Here is a 25,675-nt window from a genome sequence, read left to right on the forward strand (position 1 = left end):
GAGCGGGGCTGCCCTGACCTACGGCACGTCGTATTCCCCTCCTAGGGGTGCATCTCAGATGGCACCTCACAGCCGGGGCGCCAGGGCGTCGGTACCCCCTCGCGGATCAACGCACGAGGCTCACGGACAGAAAGGAAGGCGCCCGGGGCGGGGGTTTAAACCCACAGGCTGGCTCCTCTCCAGCCCCGGTGGATGCAGACGCCACGCTCAACGCCCACCTGCTCAACTCACACAGCTGATTGCTTAAGTAGATCAACTCTTCCCTGATCCGTTAGGATTTCCTTCTGCCAGAGGAGAAGGAAGACGCGAGTATCCGTGGCATCGAGGACCACAAAGCCCGAGTTCAGATCCTTAGACAAGATGCATCCTATTTGTGCTCCCAGAGGCAGGGCCTCCGAGGGCTGGGGGCCTCCCCCTGATTGGAGGTGGGGGTTATGCCATGAAAAGACCCTTGGGGTCCCTTCCCCTCCTCTCCTGCCGTAACCCAGCTGCGAGTGAACGCACACGCGCATGCTCCCCTCGGGCGCCCAGGTGGGACGCTCCCTCAAGGTAATAGAGCATCCGGTGCCAGATGCTGGGTCCGCTCTCCTTGCCACCCCTAATCCCTGAGACCTAACCTTGAGATGGTGGTGGGCACTGCTGGGGACCCCTGGGGCCCAGCAGCCTCCAAGGGCTGCGAGCCGAGGCTGGACGACCCCTGCACCCCTGGCCGACCTCACCCCGAGCAACTGAAGCCAGGACACCAGGGAGGGCACCCGCGGCACAGACGCTGGCCTCCCCTTCATGCCCCGTAAGTGCCAGAAACAGCCTGACATCAGGAGCAGCCACTCAGGGGCCCCGCCAGCCACGGGGCACCCACTGCACCCCGACGGGTTCATAGCCTCGCCGGCAAAGATTCGGGCTGAGCGGCCCGGCACACAGAGGGACCCAGCTGGGAGCCGAGGGACCGGCCGTGCCCGCCCGGGGGCCCTGGTGCCGACACAGAGCAAGTCAGCACTTTTCCACGCAGAGTCTGGAACATGTCCCTGGGTGTGTGTGGGGCGGTCCCCCACCCCCTTTCCCTGCCCCATTTCCCCGGACCCTCCATCCCCCGCCGCCAGCCCCTCGCCCTCCTCCCTGCAGCTCCCGGCCCGTCTAGCTTCTGCGAGCGGTGCTCCCGGCAGGGAGGAGAATCGGGGTCGGGGAACCCAGAGCCCCCGGGCCCAGCCCACCTCCCCACTTCACCTGGCACCCCAGACCACCAGAGGGAGAGGCCACTGGGGGGCTAACCCCGGCCGTGGGTGAGGAGCCCACGGTCAAGATGTGGGGGGGCCCACGCGGGGGAGGACACCTTGAAGCAGGCTGAAACCCGCCCCGAGAGAGAGAGAGAAGGCGGCAGAGCGGCAGAGCCAGGGCTGAGTGTGGCGGGAGGGGAGGAGGCAGGGCTAACCACGAGATTGGTGAGGTGCAGAGACGCATGCTGGGGCCAGGGAAGCCTTTCCGAAGGGAGACAAGAGTGGGCGCCCCAATCCTGCTTAAGCTTTGGAGAGAGAGCCAGCAGCTACCAGAAGGATGAAAGGAAACCAAAGATGGGTCCTTCTCAGGGCCTGGGCCTGCACAGCTGCTGCGCGGGAGAAGCCAATTCTTGCCAAACCAAAAAGATGGGGACGTTTCCAAGTGAAGCCCTTTGCAGGCCGCCCGCCGTATGGGGGGCTGGCCTCTCACGGATGACTTTACTTTGGTTGGGTTGTTTCGTGACATCTCAGATCCACAGAGGGGGGGAGTGTTGGAAGGACCCAGCTCTTTCTGGCTGAGACTGCAGAGCCCACACCCCGTTTCTCCCGGTGCCCTCGCTCCCCTGCGCCCTGAGCCCACGCCTACCTGACACGGGGGCTCCCCGGGGCTTCCCAGAGGCCTGCATGGAGCTGGGCCCCGGGGCGGCACGCCCTGTCGGGCCCCGCAGAGCGGGAGGCCCAGACCCGGGGCGCCTCGCGGGGTCAGAGCCCCACGTTTTTATCCAGGAGGCCAGCATGTCACGCTCGTGGAAAACTAATCAGAATAAATGCGTGACATGCCCCCGCAGGAAGCTGCTTCCTCCCGCGGGACACGTTGGTGGGGCTTTCACTCCAGGGTCTGCACCCAAGGGCTCCCCGTGGGAACCCCCCTTCTCTGGGGGCCAGCTTCCGGGACTGGTTGCTCCGAGGTCAAGACTTGCAAACGCTCCCAGCGGCCTGGCCCAAGGAAGCGATGTCCAACTCAGCAAGGGTCGCTGTTGGAGCCGTCTGACCCCTCTTATATGCGTGACATCTACACGCAGCTGCTTCGTGAGCCAGATGCTCCACGACTGCAGCTAGGGTTCTAGATCTTTCCTTCGCCCGTTTTGCTTCCATTCCACGGCAATAAGAGCATGAATGGCAGCTGTATCTGCCCAACCTGCCGGCAAAGTCTGGGCTGCCCCGGGGCCTCTGCCCCACCTCCTGCCCTTGGGCTCCCGCTTCTGTCCAGAAAGTGAAGCGGGGCCGCTCTGCAAAGGGCACGTCCCCTGAGGGCACGGGCCACGTGTGCCGTCTACCGCCATGACGGCCAGGAGGCCGGGGGAGCGAAGGCTCAGGGAGAGGCAGGGCCCCCGGGGCCCCAGGCTTTGGAGGCAGACCCCGCCCTGCCTGAGGCCAGCCTCCCTTCCCGCCCTCTGGGACCGCGTCCTCTACCTTCTGCTCCTTCTCCCGGAGGGAGCGGCACGGACAGCAACCCAGCAGCCTCCGACTCTCGGGCCATAGCAGGAGAAGGCACAGAGGGAAGCGGAGCCGGCCCCGCTGGTGGTGGGTGCCGAGACGCAAACCCCCACTTGCCCAGATGTCCCCGCGGGCCCTGCTCGAGGACTCCTCCCAGGGTTCTAGAGCCTGTCTGCAGAAGGAGCTCCGCCCGCACGGAGCCGGATGGCCGCGCTCCGGGTGCACCCCGACTCTCCCTGCTGGGCACACTCCAGGATGGTCAGGAGCCCTCTCGCTCCCTCACGCCCTCTCCTCGGGGAGGCCAGCCCCTCGGCCTGCCTCGGCCTGCCTTGGCCTGGGGGGTCTGGGGGAGCTGCCCCTGCATACCGGGGGCCACGCCCTGACGGCGGTCAAATTGTGCCCGCAGCAGTGCTCCTGCGCAAAAGAGCTGGTTCCTTCCCAGCATGCCGTCCTCGACCTCACCAACCTTCCTACTAAACTGAACAGGGGGGGCCGGTCGTAAAACGGGTCCCGGCCGTCGCACAGCGCGTGCTCCGGAAAGACGTCGTCCTCCAGGTCCTCCTCCTCCTCCTCCTCCTCCTCCTCCTCCTCCCCCACGCTCTGCTCCTCGGCAGGCTCGGTGGCGTCGGAGTCGGGGCTCGAGAAGGTGGGGGAGGGGGTGAGAGCAGCCATGCGCTCGCTCATGCATGTGTTGAGAAGAGGGTAGCTGTTGCAGCCAGAGATGACTGAACTGAGGTTAGTACGACAAGACAGAGAGAAGTTAACACCAGCTACTCGCAGGGACGGACAGGGGTGGGGGCGGGGGGCTTCTGTTTAAAACCAAAACCAAACACACAGACCATCAGGAATGCTGCTTTCAGAGACAAGAGAACCAAAAGTGCACCCCCGTCCCCAGGCTTGGAAAGAAACCGCACGTGTGGCCCGTGGAAGGCTACGGAAAGTTCTGGAAAGCCCCCCGCTGGCTGGCGTGATCCTGGCCAGGTGTGGCTGAGGTCGTGTGAGGACCGGGTGGCTCAGGAAGCCTGACCAGCCACCTATTCACACCCGTGGACACGTGCAACCTGGCGGCCACAGCCCCGCAGCAGGCGTCGGTGGCAATGCGGAGACCCCGTGCCCTCCCCGGTCCCCCAGGTTACAGGGCCCACTGGTCTGTGGACAGGAGTGGCTGGGGGGTGGGGAGCCTCGGACCCAGGAAGGTCGAGGACAGGGGAGTCAAGGGGGGAAGGGCCTCTTGCTGGGGTCCCCCAGCCGGGGGGCTCGGCCTCGGGAGGAGGCCCCGTCCCTGCCCCCACCACCTTCTCTCTCTCTCTCTCACTCTCTCTCTCTCGGCCCAGGGAGGGAAGGAGGCGCCCACCTGCCCACCAGCCGGAACCAGGGAAAGCGGTCGTAGAAGGGGTCTCCGCCCGTCACCACGTTGTCACAGTCCTCGATGACACTGGAGGGCACCTCTGCCGCCCGGTCGTACATCTCCCGCATCAGGTCCAGGCGCTGCCTGCAGGGGCACAGGGAACACCGTGGGCCTCGGCGGAGCGTCCGGCACGGCTCTGGCCACCGCTCAGCGTCATCCGGGGGCCAACGCGGTCGTCACGCTCGGGATGGGGCGTCCTGTGCGGAGCCCTTAGCGCTCAACGGTGCGATAGGATACAGACACGGGAAAATGATCATCCCCAGAAAAACCAACATGCTGAAGGAGAAAGGAAGTGCTGTCCCTTCCCCCCGGGACTGGGGAGTGACGGGCATGCCCTGTTCGCCCGCGGGAGGGTGGGGAGGGACCGTGAGCCTGGGCTTCTGCTCGCACGAGTCTCACGGGGAAGGAATGCGTGGAGGGGTGTGCCCGGGTAGGACTGCGAGTGTGCACTAGTGGCACCTTCCGCTCCCTGTGTTTTACAACATCGAGACATCCCTGGGGGCTCCCTGGCTGGGCCAGCCAGCGACCGACTTGCGGGTGAGCCCCCGTCACTGAGCCGCACTCTCTGCCCGGAATCACCCTGGGGTCAGGCATTGGGCCACGGGGCTGCCCTGTGTCCTGAGGTCTCCAGAATAACTCAACCAGGCCGGTCTCAGCAGATGGCCCTGCCCGCGGTGGCCGAGGACTCGCCTGGCTCTGCGCCCATGTGCCTCCCTCCCGGCGCCATGGCCCTGCCTCTGTGCACAGCCCCACGTCCAGGGCACCTCAAGCCACGTTAGACCTTCCTGTGTCTCTCACAGGGACGCTGCGCCCCCCCCATCCAGCCCCCGCCATCTCCCCCGGGGATCCCGACGGCCTGGGGTGGGGAGGCTCCAGGCTGAGCTCTTCTGAGGACGCAGCCCCGCTCGGTGCGCTCCAAGACCCCTCACCTGCACCCCCTAGGGGCTGGCTGGCTTGTCCCGAAGCTCTGCTGGCCCCGTACCCCCTCCCGCCGCCCCCCGGCCTCATCCAACCCTTCCTCCAGGAAAGCACAGTAGGCTTTACCCCTGCGTCAGTAGAAGGAGAACATGGACTCGATAATAACGCTTTTCCTCTTGATATTTAAAGCAATTATGGCAGAAGAAACGAGCACACGGACACCGGAGCGCCGTGACTGCGCCCACCCCGTGCCTGCCCCGCGCCAGCCCGCACCTGAGCTTCTCCAGCGTCCAGTAGTGGGTGGCCCCGTTCTTCTGGTCTTGGACCTCCACGGCCACGATGGTGCGCGGGAAGGGGCGAGTCTCCCGGTCTTTGGCGGCCTCTGGGGGCAGCAGGTCCGGCGGCAGCGGGGAGTAGAGCGTGTCGGTGAGGAGGACAAACTGGAACTGGACCTGTGGTGGGCGGGAGACGATCGCCGTCAGCCCTGGGTGGGTGCGTCCGTCGGATGCAGCTCACCGGCTGCTCCCTGAGCGGGAGGGACGCCCGCCCACCCGGGGCCGCCCCCCGGGCCTCGCTCACTCTGCCCAGCGCTCTAAGGGGGCCAGGTCTGCTGTGCGCTCCCCGGGGGGGGGGGGGGCAGGGACGCCCGGCACCGGGTCCCCTGCACGCAGTGCCGCGTGAGGGGGGCAGCGGGCAGCGGGGCAGGAGCCCACCTTCTTCTTGAGCTCCACGCTAATGGCGTTGGCTTCCTTGAGGAAGATGGCGTTGCCCCACAGCAGGTCCCGCAGCGACGTGAACTGGTACCACTTCCACTTCCGGAAGGCCCAGAGCGCCAGCTCACACTCCCTCTCCGTCCACTGGACTGTGGGGAGAGGCGCCCGTGCTCATCACGGAAAGGCCACGACGCCCCCCTCTGCCCAGGCCCGGGGCTCTGTGCTTGGACCCCAGGCTCACATGCACCGTTCTGGGCGCTCGGAAGGAAGGGGAACTGGCAGAAAGGCCTGAAAGGCTCCGTGTGCCCCCCGAGAGGCGGACCAGACCTGGAGCAGCCGGAGGGCCCGCCTGGTAAGCTAGACAGGGCCGCCCACTGCACAGGGAGAGCCCCGTGGGGGCCGCGGGGGGGGGCCTGTGCCCACAGGAGGGCGGCCAGGAGGGCCACCCAGGGCTCAGCCCCACACCCCGACCCGGCTCACACGCCTTTGCCCGCTGGCACCCCAGGAGAAGGGAAGCAGGGGCCCCAGGAGGGGAGCCTGGGAGCCCGGCCGCCCTCCTCCAGCGCTCCTGCCCCGAGGGAAGGGGCCTCCCAGGGTAGGTGATGCCACACAAGGGGAGGCCAAGGTCACATGAGCACAAAGTCCTGAGAGGCCGACCAGAGGCCATACGGGACCTGAACCCGGGGCCTGACTCCACCCCGTCTGCCCTGCCTGTGGCCCCCTTCATGCCCAAGGAGGCCTGAGGTCAGCAGGGCAAAGGGGGCGCTCAGTAGGGATCCTGAGGGAGGAGCAGTGACCTAGGCTGGGAGGGGCACCAGCCCCATGCAGGCGGGACGGCGAGTCAGGCAGCACCTGGCTGCCCTGCTTCCAAGCGGTTCCCACCCGGACCGGCGAGCATGAGCTACCACCGCACAGCCTCCCCCGAGCCCCGGCACCGTGGGAGCCCCCCCGGGGGACAAGGAGGCCTCTCCTGCGGGGTGGCCCGGGACCCCAGGGCAAAGGAGCGGCCCGGGGGCTCTCCGTCCAGGACCCTTCCCCAGCCTGAGGCCTGGGCGCTGCCAGCTGAGAGCCCCTCACCTTCGTCCTCCGGCTCTTCCTCCTCCTCGTTCACCTCAGGGTAGTACCTGGAGTCCATCTGCTTCTGCAGGGCCTCCAGCTTGCTCTCGTAGTCCTGGCCACGGAAACGGCACTGAGGGCCCGCGCGGAGACCAGGACCCTGGCCGCCCTGCTGCCGCGGGGACCCGGCCCCCAACCCCGGCCGGCGGGCGGGGCCGCGCTCACCAGCCTCTGCTGCTCCAGCAGGTACGTGGCCTCCTCCCGCTCGCGGCGGTACTGGTCCTCCAGCTCCTGGAGCCTGCGGGAGCGGGCAGGGGTGAGGGCGCGGCGGGGAGAGCGCGCGGGGTGGGGCGGCCACCCCCAGCTCGGGCCTCACCTCTGCTCCATCTCCTGCTTCATGTCAATGCCCTGCTTCTCCAGCAGCTCACGCTGGGCGAAGGCCCAGTCCACGGGCTCGGCGGGCGTCTCTGCGCAGGGCGTGCGCTCACGCTCCTGCCTCGCCTGCTCGGGGTGGTTGAACCGGAACACGTGGCTCTTTCCCATGATGATGCGGTTGCCTGGGGGACGAGCGAGGCCGGCAATGGAGGGGGGCTGTGGCCTTGGAGTAGCCAAAGGGGACGAGGGCAGGGAGAGGGGGAAGGTGGAGCACGGGCGCTGGCTCCGCTGGTCCTCGCAGGTCCCCGCTCTGCACCAGCCAGCACCTGCCCTATGGCCGGGACCTCACTGTCCCCCCAAGCCCAGCCCCTCAGTGCCCAGCCATGCTGGCCTCCCCCCGTGCCCTGGCCCCGCACGCTCCTCCACCCCCGGGGCTGTGCTCGGCTCCTCCGTAGGCCACAGCGTGGGCTCCAGGCCTTCCCTGCCCATTGGCCTCCCCATGGGCTGGAGCAGGGCAGGGGCCGTCTGTGTGTGGTGGGTCCTCCCTAAGGCCTCCCTCCGCTCCTCCCCAGCCACCTTGGCTGGCCACCCTCAGCTGGTCACCGCTCTGCCCTCCCTGCCCTCGGGCCCTGATTACAGCCAGGCCCAGCTGCCAGGAGGGACACACCAAGCTGAGGCCTGTCCTCCCGGCGCAGGCCCTACCCCGCATGCACGGACCCCAGGCCCCGTCCTGAAGCAGCAGGGGAGAAGGGCCCAGCGTGTGCACGCCCCAGCCATACCTGACCGCAGGATGCTAGGCTCCGTGACTTTCTTGCCATTGACATAGGTGTCTGCGCCCTCGCAGGGCTCCAGGGTCACCACAGCTGTAGGATGGAGAGGAGGACTGTGAGGGACGGTCATCCTGGGTGGTCACGCCCTCTGGCCACCGGCAGGGCTCGGCCCACCTGGCCACCCAGGTGGCCCCCAGCAGGCCTCTCTCCTCCCTGCTGGCTGCAGAGCCTGACTGTCGGCAGACAGTACCGCGTTTGGGCCCCGAGGAAGCCCGCGGAGGGCTGAGCCTCACACAACAGATGAGGAGCGTGACACACAGGGAGAGGCGCACGTGCCCGAGTCAGAGAACCAGGACGGCCGCGAGGGTCTCCACGGAGGCATGGGCGGGAAATAGTGGCTGGAGTCCCAGAGCCCCCCGGAGCTTAGTGCCCACACACCCAGCGGAGGGCAGGCTCTGGGACAGAATTCTGGGAGTGCCGACGTCCCCAACACCGTTTAAGGCCGTCATCCTGAAATGTCCCCGTCACAGTGGGCTGCAGCCAGACACTTGCCAGGGAGAAGCCTGGTGCTGGGGGCCATGGGCACCGTGACGCCACATGGACACAGCAGCTGCCTCCCTGAGAGGGCCACACCCAAGATGGGCAACAGGGAGAGACGGGCAGGCGGGCTGGGTCATGGACAGATGGCCACCCCGAGGCCCCCCCGGAAAGTGTGGTCCAAAATTAGCTCTCCACCCCTCATCCGGGCTCATTCCTCACGGCTTTACTATCCTCCTGCCCAGGAAGACCCCGGCCCACTCCTGGCACGGGGAGGGAGCCCCGTGTCCAGAGCCCAGCACCCAGAACCCCATTCCAACGGAGGGGCTTCCCCGGGACTGACGGGGAGCCTGGCTGAGCCCGCAAGCCCCCCTCAGGCCTGAGGGTCGGCAGCACCAGGGGCAATGGGGGGACAGGGGGCACAGGGGGGCAGAGATACCTTCACTGCCCCCTCGGGAATCACTCCGGAAGACGCAGTGCTCCTCCTTGATGAAGTGCCCACTCAGGACGATGTCCTGCCGCCGCTCCGCATCCTCCCGGCCCACTCTGGGGAGAGGCGGGGGACCGTCAGCGCCGGCTGGACCCAGTGTGCCCACGAAGCCACCCACCGGCCTGTCCCCGCCCCTTCGTGGGGATACCCAGTGGGCTCCTTGGGGAAACGCCCGGGGTGCACACAGATGGGGGATGCCCCACGCACAGCCCGGCCCAGGGGAGCCACTTGGCACAGAGGAGCCGTCGGCGTTGTCTCCAGCGACAAGCACGGGAGGAGAGCAACGTTCCAGCAGATGCCAGGCTCGGCAGCCCCTCTGCAGGGGGAGCCTAGCCCCCGAGACCCCCACCTGGTGATGCCATCCTTGATGTAGTACAGGAGACACTCGGACATCAAGGGGTCCTCATTCAGGTTGACAAGATGTGGTGTCTGAGGAAAAAGGGGGGGTTCAGCTCTCCCGGGGGGGCGCAGGCACCCAGTGCTGGCCACCCACCTGACCCCTGTCTCCTCACACCCAGACTGCCACCAGCCCCAGGCTTGGCCTCATGGGGACTGTGTCCTCCCAGGTGGCTTCTCTGAGGAGCCCAGGAGCTCAGAACCAGGGGGGCAGGCAGCTGCCAGTGGAAGGCACCTAGTGGGTGCTGGGCTTTCAGACGGGCTGGGAGCCCAGGGTGCTGCTGGGGCTAGGGTGGGCCCTTGGATATACAGGGTGCAGGCTGGGTCCTGCAGGGTCGGGGCACCATGCTCTGGGTCCCTTCCTCTGCCTCGAAAGGGGGCTCCAGGACCCCGCTCCAACTGAAGCACCAGTGGATCTGTGAGTCCAGAAGGATTAGGATGCTGACTGGACAGGGATCTGGCCTGGGGCTTGGAGCAGACGCTGTGAAAGTAGTCCCTGCTGGGCCGCCCGGCTCGGGCCCCTCTCATCCACGAGTGTGTGAAAGGTGACCACCCTATCTGAGCACTGCCCTCAGTAGCCTGGGCCTCCCAGGGCAGCCCCCGCAGGCTTCGCCCACTGGGGCCCTAGACCCGCTTCCTGAGCTCGGGAGCGCCACCCCGCACGGTGTGCCAGGCCAGGGTCCTGCAAGCTGGCGGAGGCGGGGATAGCATCCTCGGCTTCCCGCTGGGTACCTCAGAACGAGCAGCCTCCACGGTAAGTCCCACAGGCCCCCCACCCTGTGCAGGACTGTGAAGTCCTGGTCGTCGGACACCAGGGACAACTGTCCCCAACCAGCCCTTCTCCCGAGCACGAGAGCCGAGCTTGGCCGGCCGGGCTGAGCAGGGACCCAGCTGGCACGTGCGCTTCACCAGAGTCCCCGGGATGCCAGCCTTCCCAGGGCAGCGCCTGGACCAGGGCCGTCCAGTGTTCCTCTGCCACCGGCCCCAGCCACCTCCCCCACCCCACGGCTCTGCACGGTGGTCCTGGGTACCCCCCCAGGAGGGGGCAGGGGCTGGCAGCCCACAAACAATCCATTCCAAATGAGAACGAAAGGCCTACGGGGGTGGGGGGGGACGTGAAGCAGCGTAGCACCCGCTCCCCAGCACAGAGCCTGCCCACAGGTCCTCCCAGGCACCCCTCCTCCCCCCGCCTCCGGGCCCTGGCCCATCCTGCCCCTTGGCTCCCGGCCCGGAGTGCATGGCCCTGTCCCCAGGGAGGGCCACCTGGCTGATGAATGCATCACAGCAGCATCCACCCCCCTTGCCGTGGGGTCCCCAGCCGCACCGTGGGCGCTACACATGCTTCTGGCTTCAGGTTTAGGCAACACAGAAACGCTTCACCCCAAACAAAGCCAGGGTGAGAAGCCAGCCAGGGTGAAGCTGCTCTAGGGAGGGGGCAGGCACGTCCTCACTGACCCCGTGTCACAGGCAGGGCCGGGGGAGCCCCGAGCTGTGGTCAGAGCAGACTGTCACCACCTCCTTAGAGGCCTCCCAGCTTGGAACTTGGCTCCTAGGAGCTCTAAGGGTCGGGCCCTCTTGGGGTGAAGGGGGGACCGGGGTCCTAGAATTACCAGACTTCTCCCCAGGGCTCACATCACACCCCACCTGAGCTACTGAAGGGGGTGGTGCTCTGCTCCCCTTGAGGCCCGCGGCTGACAGGGCCGGGGCCAGGAGACCAGGCCTGGGAGGGAGAAGCCGAGGCCTGGCCGGGTCAGCCAGACCCGCTTCCGCTGAGCTCCGAGAGGGCGGCTGCCTCCCAGCCTCCTGTCAGCCCGACCCTGCCCCAGTCTGGCCTCAGCCCCGAGGGCCCCCGTCCACTCCTCAGCAGAGACACCCACCTGGACGTCCTAAGGCCCCGGGGACATCCTGCTGTGAGGAGGCTGGGCCAGGTCCCCCCACAGGGGAGGTCTGGCGGCCCCCGGTGCCGGACCCGCCCCCTCTCCTCCCAGAGGAGCCCTCTGACACCCCACAAAGGGTGGTGGGCCGCCGGCCGTGTCCGGGTCAGGCCGTGCCCCAGAACTGGAACCAGCACCTACCTTTTTGGGAGAAAACACCCCCAGCGTGCCGCCATCCTCCCTCATGGCCACGCCCATCTCGGCCAGCAGGGCCTCCCTGCGGGGACAGCGTCCAGGTCAGCCCAAGCCCCGAGGCCGCGGGACCAGCCTCGTCCCCACCAACCAGTTGGCCAACCAGGAGGCAGGAGGGCTCCGGTCACGCAGCCCCGGGCGGCCCCCCATCGATGGAGGGCCAGTCACCTGATCAGGGATCGGGTCAACGGGGCCATGGGTGACGGGGGTGGGAATCCCCGGTGAGAGCGGATGAGCCTGTCCCACAGGAGGGCCTGGCCACCCCCAGGAGCAAGAGCCCCAGGCGGGGGCCCCGGAGTCCTCAGTTTCCCCACCACCCACCTCTCCATCCGGATGGCTTCCGTCCGCCGCAGCTTCTCCTCCCAGGTCTCGTTGAGCTCGGCTATGATCTTCTCCGTCTCCTGGACAGGGGGACAGAGCAGAGTGAGGCTGGGGGCCTGGGGCGTGAGCAGACACGGGCCCGGCCGCCAGGCAAGGGGCAGACGCACGGCCAGGTCAGCAGGCGCCAAGGCCCCAGCTCCCGGGTCGGCCCAGGCAGCACGATGCCCGGAAGGTCAAGGTGCAGGGCTGAGGGGTTGACGTGCCCACGGACACAAGTCTCTCCTGCGGACACAGCCAGACGGCAGACGGAAGGGAAAATAAACCTGGAGGGAGAGAGGCACGCGCACAGGACACGAAGGGATGTGTGGGGACACGGATGTGCGGGGACATGGAGAGACATAGGGACGCTGAGAGACATGGGGACACAGACACGGGGACCCTGAGAGACACAGGGACACCAAGAGACACAGGGACACTGAGGGACACGGGGACACGGAGAGACACGGGGACACAGAGAGACACATGGGGACATGGAGGGACGTGCAGGGACACAGAGACATGGGGACACGGAGAGATGGGGATGCTGAGAGACATGGGGACATGGAGAGACATGGGGACACCAAGGGACACGGGGACACGGAGAGACAAGGGGACATGGAGAGACGTGCGGGGGTTACAGAGAGATGGGGATGCCGAGAGACATGGGGAAACGGAGAGACATGGGGACACCAAGGGACATGGGGACACCGAGGGACACGGGGACACAGAAGGACACAGGGACACCAAGAGACACAGGGACATGGAGAGACACGAGGATGCAGAGAGACACGGGGACACCGAGGGACATGGGGACACCGAGACACTTATGGGAACATGGAAAGATGTGTGTGGACATGGAGAGACATGGGGACACTGAGAGACACAGAGACAGACATGGGGATGCTGAGAGACACAGAGACAGACATGGGGATGCTGAGAGACACAGGGACACAGAGAGACATGCAGGGATGCCGAGAGACTTGGGGACACCAAGAGACACGGGAACACCAAGACACGCATGGGGACACAGAGAGACACATGGGGACACCGAGAAATGTCTGGGGCATGGAGAGACACACAGGACAGTGAGAGACATGGGGACACTGAGAGACACAAGAGACAGAGACACACGCAGGGACACCACCAAGAGACATGTGGGGATGCTGGGAGACAAAGGGATGCTGAGAGACGTGTGGGGACAATGAGAGGCACACAGGGATGCTGAGAGACACCCGGGGACACTGAGAGACACAGGGACACCGAGAAACACACAGAGATGCCTAGAAACATGCAGGACAGTGAGAGACACGCAGGGACGTGGAGAGACAGACGAGGACAGAGAGAGACAGATGAGGACACGTAGCGACAGGCAGGGATGCCGAGAGACACAGGGATGCTGAGAGACCCGTGGGACACTGAGAGACGCATGGGCACCAGGGACACGCAGGACATTGAGAAATGCGGGGACACTGAGAGACACTCAGGACACTGAGAGACACAGGGACGCTGTGAGACACACGAGGGCACTAGGGGCACATGGAGACACCAAGAGACACGTGGGGACACCGAGAGTGGTTCTGAGGCACAGACGTCCCCCGGCCATTCCTGGGACGCAGACGGCCAGCACCGCCCACGTCAGCACCAGCTCCTGGCTTCCTTCCCGGCCCCACACCCCAGGGTCACCCACCCACCCCGCACCCCACCCCGGCCTCGGTCCGGCCCCTGTCCCACCCCCTCAGCCGCCCCCGCCCCGCACAGCCCAGCCCCCCAGTCAGCCCATCACCACGAACCCGGCGGGGGTGAGCCCAGAACACCGGGAGGGGGCACAGAAGCCCCAGGCCCCCCGGCCGCCCGCTCCGTGGCGCTGGCACTGGCGGGGGTACCCCTGACGCTGCGCCCGTGCACACGGCGTGCACCCCACGCTGTCACCGCGCCCGTCCCGGGAGGAGGGGGCTCGGCCGGCCCCTCGGTCCAGGCCCCCCACAGGTGGCGTCCCCGCCTTCACCTTCAGCCTTTCGATGGCCTCCTCGCTGCCCGGGGCAAACAAGATGCGCTCGTGCAGGCTGGACACGGAGGCGGCGCGGCTGGACAGGGCCGAGAGCGAGGACGAGGGGCTCATGCCCACCAGGGCGTTGGTCACTGTGGAGAGATTGTCAGGGGCTGGACTCAGCTCCGCCCCGCCACGGTTACGGTTATTGTTCTCAAGGTCGGACACGTCTACGGGAGGAAGGGGGGGCGCAGACACACGGGAGGGAGAGAAAAGAAAGACCGAGTTGGGAAAGAGCAAGAGGTGGGTGGAGAGAGGCGGAAGCAGGAGCCCCAGCAGGTGCAGCGCGGGGCCGCGTGGACAAGCACATGCAAGGCTGCCTGCCACCTCCCGGCCGGGGGACCCCGCCCCAGAGCCCCCAGCACCCGGCGCAGCAGGGCACCCCTCGAGCTCCTCTCTACCCCCCCGCCCCGCCCGGGCCTGCGGCCCCCTGCCCCCCGTGCCCGGGAGTGGCCTCCCTGTGCCCCCACCCCGCCCCTCGCCTTTGCTGTCACCGCCCGGTGGCCTTCCTGCACCCAGGGCCCTGGCACCCATCATCCTCTCTGCGCCCGCCCTGTGCCCCCAAGGTGCGGGGACCGCGCCGCACCAGCTGTCCGGCCCCACCGGGCGCAGAATGGGCCCCAAGAACACCCTGGTGGACAGGAGAACAGGGGACCCCTGAGGGAGCCCCCACCCCAAAGAGCCTGCTCTGGGCCACCCCGGGGCTCCGTGCCCCCACTAAGGCTGGGATTTGGGGCGAGGACACCCTCTGGTTAGCGGAAGGTGCCCAGACCCCCTGGCAGAAGCAGACACACAGCAGAGCAGCGGCAAACAGGACAGCACGGGGTGCCGGGGCAGAACAGGACAGAACGGGGCACCCCGCGGCCCCGGGCTCAGGGGGGCGCCACCCCGCGGACCAAGGCCAGAGGGAGATGCGGGCTGGGGCTCTGGCGGCCTTTCCGGGGCCGGGGGCTTCGGGGTGTGGGGCCGGGAGCCGGAGGGGCAGACCCGGCCCTCCTTGCGCCCCTGCGCCCTCCTGAGCTGCCCCGGCCTCTGGGGGCACAGGGCGCTCGATGGGCTGAGCTCAGCCACTCCCAGCCCGCGAGGGCCCCCTGGCCTGATGGCCACACGGACGGGGCCGAACCGGGGGCGCGGGGCGCGACGCCTGCACATCAGGTGCCTGAGCAAGAGAGCTGTAGCCCCAGCCCCCGGAAGGGGGGACGGCAGAGGGGGGCTGGGCAGGCCCCTCCCGCCGTGCTGCCCTACACCCCGCGGAGCAGGGACAGAAGCGGGAAGCGGAGAGCAAGGGGGATACACACATTTGGGTCCTCCGGGCACAGTGTTGGCTACGGGGAGGGGAGGCGTGGGGGAGGAGGAGAGACAGAGAAACAGAAGAACAGGTTTGTCTCCAGAGGGTCCGAGGCACCCCGCTGCAGGCGGCCACCAGGCTGGGGGCGGGGGGCTTGGGCGGCCGCTCAGGGACCGCCGCAACCCCAGCACCCACGGCACGCCGGTGTGGCCTCCAGGGAACCGTCGCGGCCTGCCTGGGCCAGCGCCAATCCCACACCATGCAGTCCACCCAGGCCGAGGCCGGAAACCCCAGCCTCCCACCCGAGGTGGCTCGCCCGGGGACTTGGAGCAGGGCTAGGGCGCGGGCGGCACGGCCATGGGGCGGCCCGACCTGGGCCCCGAGGAGCTGCCTGCCCAGGACCCGGGACAGGCGGGCACAGACACTCACTGTCGGTGATGTCCCCGAGACCCTGGGCGTACAGCAGGTCCCGCAGCCGGGTCACCTCGTCCTTGAGCTCACGGATCAGCTTGTTGTTGGGGTCCTCGTTGATGACGGCGTTACAGCGGATCTGCTTGGCCCGGTCGGCGTACCTGGCGGCCAAGGGAGCGTGGGCTGTGCCCGTGCCCGGCAGGCCCAAAGGGGCCCGGGGCAGAGCCGCGGTGGAGAGGGGGGACCCTGGCGTGCGGCACAGTGGGGGGACAGGTCGCCCCACTTGGAGTCAGGAGGCCAACGGCCAGAGACCTACAGGTGGGTCAGCCAGGGCTGCCCTCCCGCTTGGGGGAACCGAGTCCCCAGGAGGAGCAGGGATGGGGTGGCACCTCTCCCCCTGGGGGGGGCCTTTGCACCTGGACCTGTGGTCCGGGGTGGGGGGAGCAAGTGTGACCGCAGGGGGACCCAGGGTGACAGTGGCAAGTGTAGCCTGCACTCCTAAGTGTCATGGGTTGGTGTGCATGTGTGCACGGGGACCCGCATGGGGACCCCACTCCTTTTCCACTGGTGGCGTGTGACCTGGGGCAACATACGGCCTCCTGCAGGGCCAGCTCCAGGCTCCCCGGCCCGGCCGCCCACCCCGCAGCCACGGGGACGGTCGGGACGCCCCCTGCCCTTTGCTCGGGAAGGATCTGGTTTGCGACCGCAGGCGTCCGGGGCCGCTGGGGTCCCTTGGGTGCCGGGAATGGACGGGGCTGTGAAGGAGCCCCCTGGAGCCTCGAGGAGCTGCCCAGCTGAGGTGGCCGCACCCCAACCCCCAAGCGGCGCTCCTGACACGGGCAGAGAGGGGTCCACGCCCTCCTGGAGCCAGGCCTCACCTCAGCGTGCTCAGCGTCTCGTCGTAGTTGATGTCCGCGGGGCTCAGGGCCGCCACCATCGCCGTCCTCGAGTTCCCGCCTGTGGGAAGAAGGCCGCGTCATCCGGGCTCCTCTCTCCCCTGTCCCCTCCTGCCCATGAGCTGGGGAGGCCGAGGCCCAGACAGGTAAACCGAGTCACGGGCCAACGTGTGCACGGGGTTCTGGCCTTCCCCACCGCAGCGGGCGCCTCGGTTATTCTCCTTGGGCAGCGTGCTTTTCTCGCGTGGGGCTCTTCTCCACCAGCCAGGCCGCCCCACCAGGAAGAGGGGAGCCGCGGCGAAGCTCAGGCGTCTGCTACTTGCTTTAGAGCTTCAGCATCCAGGCCGACGCAGGATGCAACGATTTCTTTCGTTTTCATCTTTCTCATTTAGAACATTTTTCTGAATATTTCGCATCCGTGTCCTGGCCCAGGGCAGCGCGGAGCGCGGTGTCGGGTGGTGCCCTGCCCTGCGCGAGGCAGTGGACGTCCGGCTTCGGCTCTGATGCCGCCGGATCACTCGAGGGCTCAGAACAGTCAGCGGCCTGGCGGTGCTCAGGGGTGGCCCGCCGGCCTCTCCTTGACTCAGGGACGTGTGTCCCGCGGCCATGGTTCCGGGGCGCCGGCTTGGCCAGCGGGGCTCCCAGGCCGTAGCCACGAGGCCGAGGACGGCTGTGTAGGGCCCAGCTGCCTACATTCACCGGGTCAGCCCAAGACTCAGTTTACCTTCCTGGGCATCAGCCTCCCAAGCTGTGGACTCGGCCAGGGAAGACCCCCAAGGCTATTTTTGGGAGGAAAGGGGATCAGGATTGGGACGCTTGAGTCTCCATCACCCCGTGTCAGGGAGAAGGGGTGACATATGGCGTCTCCCAAAACACCCGCAAGCAGGCAGCGCTCCCCGAACCACGGGGTCCCAGCGAGGGGTGCGCACTTGCTCTGGGCGTCAGGGGCGTGAAGCGGGGGCACCCACAGAGGTGTCAGGGGGCATCCTCCTTCCCCGCAGTTGCTCCCCTTAGCCCTTCGCCGGCCGCCTGCCCAGGCCTTCTGGAAGGATCCCCAGGTTTGCATCAGGCTCGGCCCAGGACGGTGAGGGGCCCCCTGGCGGCAGAAGGCCCCTTCCCAGGAGGAGGCAGGCTGTGGGCCCGGGGCGGAAGTCGGAACCCCGGGGATCGCGGGGGCCCAGAGCCCTCACCCAGATTTTCCCGGAGGAGCCAGGTCAGCACGGAGTCTCTGTAGGGAATGAAATCGGTCTTCTTCTTCTTCTTGTTCTGTGGGGAAGAACATTCCAGGTCAACCCTGAGCCCACCGGAGGGGGCAGTGGAGGGGGAGGCAAAGCACAGGGTCCCCAGAGTCAAGCGCTGCTGCAGGCAGGGGCCGGGCCTCAGGCCTCCCCCCCAAACCCCAGGGCGCCGGAAGCCCGCTTCTGTCACTGCCCTCAGGCGCCTCCCCGGTCCTCCCGCCGAGCCCCTGGGCCACACGCCGGCCGCAGCCGATGGCCTCCCTCCGCTCCCCCAGAAGGACCGACCTGAGCCCCCCGCCCCTCACGCAGAACCGTCGGGAAAGGCGCCAGCGCCCTCGGCAGGGCCCGGCCTCTCTCCCTGCGCACGGAGGTCACGGGCCGCGGACCCTGGGGACGAGGCGTCCTCCACAGCCCCGGCCCCCCGCGGCGGGTTCCTCCACCGGGGCAAAGGCGGCTCAGGGGAGCCACGGGCTGCGCGAGCTACGGCTTCGGAGGCTCGACTCGGGCGCACCGAGGCCCCTGGCCGTGCCCTAGTCTCCAGCGCCTCCTGCCTCGGTGCCGCTGCCCCAGAGCCCCTGCGGACACGCGCGGCCCCGGCCCCCGGGCACCCCCCAACCCCCGCACGAGCTCATCAGCTCATCCTTGATCGTCCGCCTCAGTTCTGAGGGGAGCTCAGGAGCCGCCGGCCTCGCGGGCCTCCCCGCAGCTCCCGGGGCTGACGCCTTCGTCCTCCCGGCACTTGGCGCGCGCAAACTGCGGTTCTACCTTGTCTGTTTAATTCCCGAGGCCGACTCGTGCGCCGCCCTCGTCACACGCCGCGTTTCCACGGTAAAGCCCCGCGATCACGCGGCCCCTTCCGCGAGGACCAGGCCAGTCACCCGCGGGGCCGCCGCTCTTTCCACGCCGGCAGCCCCGCGCTCGTGCTGCAGCCCCCGTCGCCTCACGCCGGGGCCTCCCAGCGCTGACTTCCACTCTCCGCCTGCCACAGGCCACCCCGCTCCCATCTGCTCTGGGTGCAGCGGCCTGAGCAACAGGTGAAACCCAGCGCCGCGCCCCGCTCGGCCACAATCGGCCACCGCCTGACAGGAGACTGAAGACCTCGACCAGGCCCCGCCGGCTCCCGCCTCCTCGGCTATGCGCCCCCAGGCCCCTGCTCCAGGCCCTGGTCCTCAAACACTTTCTCACTCACTTTCCGTTCCCGAAAAAGTGTTGTTTTTTTTTTTCCAAAAAAGTTTCTATCGCAACCTGCCCCACGGCACTCGACACAGCTCCCGCGGTGCCTCACACATCACCTCAGTCCCTTCCTCACTCCCTCACGCAGCTCCCCGCAGCTCCCCGCACAGTTCCGGGCCCTCACACAATTCTGCACGACCCGTCACACGCTGCGTCCCACCCACACTTCAGGACACAGTTCCCTCTCATGGTGCCTTATTTAGTTCTTCCCACAGTCGCACCTAGATCCCCACACAGATCTCTCCGGAACTCCTCACACAGTTCCGCACAATCCTTCAGAGCCCCTGACACAGCCCTTCACAGTTCTTCACGCATTTCCCCAAAGAGCTTCTCACAGCTCCAACCTAGTTCCCCACCCCACGACCCCTCCCACAATTCTGTCTCTTACAGTTCCCCACACAGTCCCACTGCAGCTCCTCACACCCCACCCATAATCCCACACAGTCCTGCAGTTCCCAAAGACGTCCTCAGCGCTTTCACACGGTCCCCACACCGCGTTGCAAACTTACGTTCACAGTTCCACAGTTTCTCACAGTTCACGCCGTTCCTCCCCAGCGGTTCCTCGGTTTCTCACCTAGTTCCTGGCACTCCCCCCGCATCTCCTCACACAGATCCTTACACAATTCCTCATCACACAGTTCCTCGTGACTCTTCACACAATTCCACACACGGTACCGCACAACTCTATACACAGCTCCACGTACAGCTTGCCAAACAGCTCTTCTCACAGTCCCTGACATGGTTTCTCACAAAGTTCCTTTCAGGTCCTCACACCATTCTTCTCAGTTCCTGGCATAGTCCGTCGTCACACCACCCCTAACAGTTCCATGCATGCTTCTCTCTGTGGTTCCGTAAACAGCTCCTCACACAATTCTTAATTCTTCCCAGTTCCTCGGTTTCTTCACATGGTTATGCACTTAGTTCCCCGAACCCATTCCACGTGTGTCCTTACACAGTGCGCACAGAGCTCCTCACAATTCCTACGGCCTACATCTGCTTCCTTACAGTTGCTCACAGTTCTCCACAGAATTCATGTGGCGCCTTACGTAGTTTCCATCTCACATCCTCTCATAGTTCCTCACACAGCTCCCCGCACAATTTTTCACACTTCCTCCCACAGTCCCACAAAATCCACATGTAGTTCCTCCCAATTCTTCACAGCTTCTCACAGTTCCACATGGTTTCGTAGTTCACACCATTCCTCAGTTCCCAACAGTCCACACACACACACACACACACACACACACACTCTCACACAGATCCTACACAATTTTCCACACGCTTCCACACACATTCCCTCGGAGTTTCTTACAATTCTCCACACAAATCCCTGACATAGTCTGTTACACAGTTCTGCATGCATTTCCCCCAAAAAAATTTCTCACAGTTCCTTAAACACATTCCTTTTCCCACTAGGTGGGAACTGTGCGCGTAGAACTGTCGGGAACAGTGTGAAGAACTGCACTGAGACTGTGTGGGGAACTCGGTAAGTAACTGAGGAGAATTGTGGGAGGGACTGTGGACTGTCCCTCACATGGTTCCCATATGGTTGGTTCCCTCACAGCCCCTGTACTTTCCCACACACGCTTCCTCTCACAGTTCCACACAGTTTCTCATAGAGTTCATGTATATTTCCTCATAATTCTCCACATAATTTGTCATAGTTTCTCTCACATCCTCACAGTTCTACTCAGTTCTTCAAACTTTCCCACAAAGTTTACCAGAGTTCTCCATGTAGCCCCCTAATCATTCCAGAGTTCCTCATAGCTCCCCAAAAACTCCCTTAAAAGTCACTCACACAATCCCCACACAGTCCTCCACACCGTTTCACACATTTCTTATAGTTATGCCAAGTGCCTCGTGATTCTTCACTTACGGTTCCTCACACCGTTCCTCACAATTCTTCACGGAAATCCTCAGAATCATGTAGTTCCTCATGTACTTTCTCAAATTGCTTCTCACAGTTCCTCACACAACTGTGTCCCAACCATTCACCTACTTCCTCTCACAATTCCACAAAGCACACACGGATCCTCACAACTCACAGTTCTCACAGTTTCCCAATGGTATCTCATAATTCCTTCAGTTTCTCAAAATTCCATCATAGTTCCTAAGTTCCTCACAAAGTTCCTTTCACAATCCCTTACGCAGTTCTATACTCTAGTCCACAGATTTTCTCCTACATTTCAATAGTTCTTCGGAGTCCACAGTCATGAACAAGGCTTCTCACAGCCCCACAGAGTTCTCACGCGGTTCCTCACAGTCCCACGCTTCCCCCAGTTCCCCATATAGAAACCCACACTTCCTACAGTTTCCCACCCAGTTCCTCACAGTCACATATAGTTCACCACAGTTCCCTCACGTAGTTCCACACGCGTGCTCTCGTGGTTCCACACAATCTCTCACACGGTTCCCTGCACACTTCATAACACACTTCACAGATAGTTGCTTCACAGTGTTCCCAAGCAGTTCCTTTACAGGTCCCGGAAGAGTTCCTCACATTTTCTCATAATTCTTTTTTTTTAATTTTTTTTTTTAAATTTATGATAGTCACACAGAGAGAGAGAGAGAGAGAGAGGCAGAGACACAGGCAGAGGGAGAAGCAGGCTCCATGCAGGGAGCCCGACGTGGGATTCGATCCCGGGTCTCCAGGATCGCGCCCTGGGCCAAAGGCAGGCGCCACACCGCTGCGCCACCCAGGGATCCCTTCTCATAGTTCTTGACACATTTCTTCACACAGTGTCTCAGCTCCTCAGTTTGTCACAGTTTTTCTCATAGTTCCTCACAGTCCCCACAGGTTCCTCGCAGAGTTCCTCAGGTGAGTCCACACGGTGCTCTCTCACATACGTCCCCACATAATCGCTCACGATTCCTCTCATCCGTCCAGTCGCCAGCTTTTCACAGTCCCACACAGAGCTCCTCCAAGTTCCCATGCAGGGCCCCACACCGTTTCACAGACTTCCTCTCCGTTTCAGTGTGGTTCCTCACACGTTCCACACAGTTCCTCACAACACTTAACACAATTCCAGACTTCCTGCGCGTTTCCCCGTACTAGTCCGTCGTGCTTGCCCTAAACAGTCCCCCGCACGGTTCCTCATAGAGCGACTCCCAGTTTTTCCCAGGTCCGCACACGGTTCCTCCAGGTTCCCCATGCACACAATTCCCACGTATTTCCCACACCATTCCCCTATCGCCCACACTGTCGCAGTTCCTCACAGTTCTTCACACAGTTCCTGCCTAGCTCGCCGCACAGCTCCACGGGTCCCACGCACCGTCCCCACACCATTTCATACACTTTCTCTCACATTTCCTCAGTCTTCACATGGTTCCGCTTCACTTTCTGCATAGTTCCTCGATTTCCTCGCACAGTTACCCATTTAGCTCCCCACGCCATTCTCCAGTCCTTCCCACAGCGCACGTTTACTCATAACTCGTCATACGGTTGCACACACGTTTCGTCACAGACAAATCCTCACGTGCCGTACGTGATTTCAATTTTCTACGGTCCGCGTTACAGTCCCTTAGTCACTTGTGCGTTTTCCCCGATTCTCACACCTCCTCCCGAAGTTCTACGCACAGGATTTCACAGCGGCCCACACGGTTCCTCACAACTCCCTCGCCGGATTCCCACACTTGCCGCACAGCGTTCCAGGTACTTCCTGGCGCAGTTCCTCGGTGTTCAGGTTCTTCCACGATGCCTCACACTGTTCGCAGTTCCACACGCACTTCCCATCCAGTTCCTCACAAAAGCATTCACGTAGCCCCTCACAGATATCCACGCTGTCCCCACAGGCAGCGGCTCTCAGACCCCTGCTTCGTTCCTCCCGCGTCTCCTCGCGGTTCCTAACACATTTCCCCACACGGCTGCCCCATAGTCGATCGCACGTTCCTCGCGTTTCCTCCTCCACGCTCCCTCACGTAAACCAACGCTTTGCCACTCGAGCACCTCAGCCTGGGCTTCCCGCCTGCCCGGCCGGCCCTCGGGTCTCAGCCCTGCAGCGACCTGCCCTCGCAGGCTTCCCCGGCCGGGCGACTAGAGCTTTCCCGCGTGGGGCTCGCGCTCAGCCCATTTTTTTCCTTTAGGGGATTTATACCGGCTCAGAGCGGACGCTGGTGCTGCTTCTGCGTCCGCTACGTCCCCCGAGCGCCGCGGCCCGGGAGCCTGCGTTGTTCGAGCACAGCCCAGGGCTCAGCGAGGGCCGCGAGGTGCACGGGCCCAGGCGAGTCTCGCTGCCGAGGCCTTCGCGGAACGACTGGAGTTAAAGGCGCTCGGCGCTCGCGCCCGCTCCTCGCCCGGAGCCGAAGAGCCGCTTACCTTGTTGGGCCCGGAGTCCTGCAAGAGAGCAGACGGCGTGTGAGGAGCCGGGGGGGGGGGGGGGGGGGGGGCGGGGGGGGCGGGGGGGCCGGGCGCCCTGCGGCTCTTCCCTCCCCGGGCTCGCCCTCTCGGCACAGAGGCCTGGGTGCGGCGCACGGACGCGGAGTCACAGGGCCCGCCGCCCCACTGCCGCCCCGCGCCCGCGCCCCCTGTCCCGGAGCCCCCCGGAGCCCCGGCCCCTCGGCAGGCAGGCGCCCCGCGGCCCCGCGCCCGGTTCCAGAACCCGCTTCTCACCATCTCGGCCAGAGCGGAGATGACCTTCCCCAGCGTGGTCAAGGACTTGTTGATGTTGGCGCCCTCCTGTGCGGAGAAGGCGGTCAGGCCCCCGCCCGGGCCGCCCTCCTCGCCCCCACGTGCTCCCGGGAGCCCCGGTGCCACCGTGCCCGCCGCCCGCGTGGGCACTGCGGGGAGCGGGGCACAGGTGCTCGGTCCTCATACCGCGCCCCATGTGACTCACCGCCTGTGTCCCCATGACCCGCCCGGCGGCCACACTCCCCAACCCCCCCCTCCGCCCGTCCTAGGCCCCTGGTGCCGGGGCGCAGCCTCCTCCGCCCGCCCTGCAGCCACCACCCGGAGGCGACCGTGGGCGCCGAGGGGGGCCCGCCACGTGCCCGTCGGGGGCCCACCTTGAGACGCGTGCCCTTGGCGCCCGTGGAGTCGGCCCGCTCGCTGCCCGCCAGGTCCACCAGGCTGATCTTGCTCACCTGAAACGGCAGGCGTGTCACACGCGCGACGGGCCGCGGGCCACCGTGGGGCTCCCCCCTCCCCCGAGCTCGCCCTGGGGCGCTCCCCTGAGGCGCCGCGCCCTCCCCGGGCCTGAGGGCCTCGGACCCCCGGCCTCCCTCCCCTCGCGGCTGGTCCACCACTGCCTGAGGTTCAAGCCCCCCACCCCAGGCCGCACCCCCCGCGCCCCTAAAACGGCCGGTGTCGTGAACCCGGTTCCTGCGTGCCGGCCACGGCTCAGCTGCCCCACGGGGACCCGGCGACTGGACGGGGCCCCCAACGCCACCGGGGCCTGGGGGTGGCTGCGTGCCCTCCCGCACCATGGCCACTGCACGCAGGACGTTGCCCGGGGCCCAGGGCAGGGAGACAGTCGCGGCAGGAGGCCCCGCTTGGTCCCCCTGGAGCCCCTGGGCCCCGTGATCTGGGAGGACAGTCCCAGGCCAAGCCGACCGTGCGTCCCGGGTCTCAGGGTGGGTGACCTCCCCACACGCTCTGCAGCCCCCAGGACGAGGCCCGGCCGGCGCATCAGGGGCATGACACAGAGACACCCGGACACTGATGGCCAGAGGCACTGGTGACACACGAGGCCCTGAGCCTGCCCCGCCGCCCTCCAGGAGTGCCCGTGCTGCGTCACTGGACACGGCCACCCCCGCGCCACTGAGGCCGCTGAGGCACGTGGGAAAGGCACCCGGGCTGGGGTGCGGCGGGTGGCACAGCCCCGGCTTCGTGCTCGTGGAGGCCGGGGGCCCTCCTGCCAGCCGGCCACGGCCGCGGCCACCCCTGGGGTGGCACAGCCCTCGGCCCCCGCCTCCTCAGGTCCCAGCCTCCTCAGGCCCCAGCCTCCTCGGCCCCGACTCCACCAGAACTACCTGGCAGGAGGCCAACGGGGGCAAACGCCAGGTCTGCGGCGCCCCCCACTCCCAGCCCCTCCTGCACCCAGGGGTGGGGGCCAAACGCCCCGTGAAGGCCCACGCCGGGCGGGGCGGTAGGTGCCGGCACCCGGGCTGAGGGCACGGTGCATGCCTGGCGGGCTGGCGGCCGCCTGGGCCTCCTCGCTCCCTGGGTGGGCCTGACCCCTGACCCCTGATCCCACCCAGGTGGCCCCTGTGCCGAGGCCACACCCACCTTCTCCGTGGTGATGTTGGTCTCCGCGTCGTGGCGCTTCTGGGTGAAGATGATGTTGAAGACGGCGTGGGAGCGGCTACTGGTTTCATTCATGTTCGTGGCGGCCACGGTCCTGGGGGGACAAGGCACATGGGGTCACCGTCACTCTGCGGCGAGCGTGAGGACGGCTGACGGTGCCGGCCCAGGTCGCGGGCGTCGGTGCCCCAGCTGTCTACCACGTGGTGACCCTGCACCTGCGGCAGCACGTGCAGGGCCCTCACCCTCCCGGGACCCTGGGTAGCGGGGAGGGGGGTGGCTGCCGTGACCCCAGGGCCCACCCCCACGGCTGACCCTCCCCAGGTGCCCTGCCCGGGCCTGTCCGCAGGGCTGCTTGTCCTCGGAGGCGGCACGGCTGGGCCTCCCGACCTCTGACCTCTGAGCCCACAGGGAAGGTCCCCGGGAGCCGCCAGGGACGCCCCCGGTACCCCCAGGGCACAACG

At 66.0% G+C, this 25,675-nt stretch overlaps 1 protein-coding gene across 19 annotated transcripts in view; it reads right to left on the minus strand.

The window, feature by feature from the left end:
- KIF1A (kinesin family member 1A) overlaps window positions 1–25,675 on the minus strand; it is an 89,090-nt gene that overhangs the window by 32,504 nt on the left and 30,911 nt on the right. For 3 of the 19 annotated variants that reach the window (XM_025463705.3, XM_025463704.3, XM_025463701.3), the window contains exons 7-27: window positions 25,197–25,308; window positions 23,975–24,052; window positions 23,583–23,648; window positions 23,289–23,306; window positions 17,693–17,768; window positions 16,485–16,563; window positions 15,625–15,767; window positions 15,206–15,232; window positions 13,866–14,077; window positions 11,822–11,901; window positions 11,450–11,525; window positions 9,328–9,407; window positions 8,928–9,034; window positions 7,961–8,044; window positions 7,183–7,363; window positions 7,032–7,104; window positions 6,828–6,921; window positions 5,751–5,899; window positions 5,311–5,489; window positions 4,066–4,203; window positions 3,178–3,441 (exon numbers count right to left, since the gene is read on the minus strand). In XM_025463705.3, coding sequence (XP_025319490.1) covers window positions 3,178–3,441; window positions 4,066–4,203; window positions 5,311–5,489; window positions 5,751–5,899; window positions 6,828–6,921; window positions 7,032–7,104; window positions 7,183–7,363; window positions 7,961–8,044; window positions 8,928–9,034; window positions 9,328–9,407; window positions 11,450–11,525; window positions 11,822–11,901; window positions 13,866–14,077; window positions 15,206–15,232; window positions 15,625–15,767; window positions 16,485–16,563; window positions 17,693–17,768; window positions 23,289–23,306; window positions 23,583–23,648; window positions 23,975–24,052; window positions 25,197–25,308 — 2,316 coding nt within the window. The remainder of the gene's footprint in view (window positions 1–3,177; window positions 3,442–4,065; window positions 4,204–5,310; window positions 5,490–5,750; window positions 5,900–6,827; window positions 6,922–7,031; window positions 7,105–7,182; window positions 7,364–7,960; window positions 8,045–8,927; window positions 9,035–9,327; window positions 9,408–11,449; window positions 11,526–11,821; window positions 11,902–13,865; window positions 14,078–15,205; window positions 15,233–15,624; window positions 15,768–16,484; window positions 16,564–17,692; window positions 17,769–23,288; window positions 23,307–23,582; window positions 23,649–23,974; window positions 24,053–25,196; window positions 25,309–25,675) is intronic. The other 16 variants (XM_049100874.1, XM_035716597.2, XM_049100873.1 and 13 more) reach the window with 7 other exon arrangements.

This window comes from Canis lupus, chromosome 25 (assembly GCF_003254725.2).
Source record: "Canis lupus dingo isolate Sandy chromosome 25, ASM325472v2, whole genome shotgun sequence".
Taxonomy (NCBI): domain Eukaryota; kingdom Metazoa; phylum Chordata; class Mammalia; order Carnivora; family Canidae; genus Canis; species Canis lupus.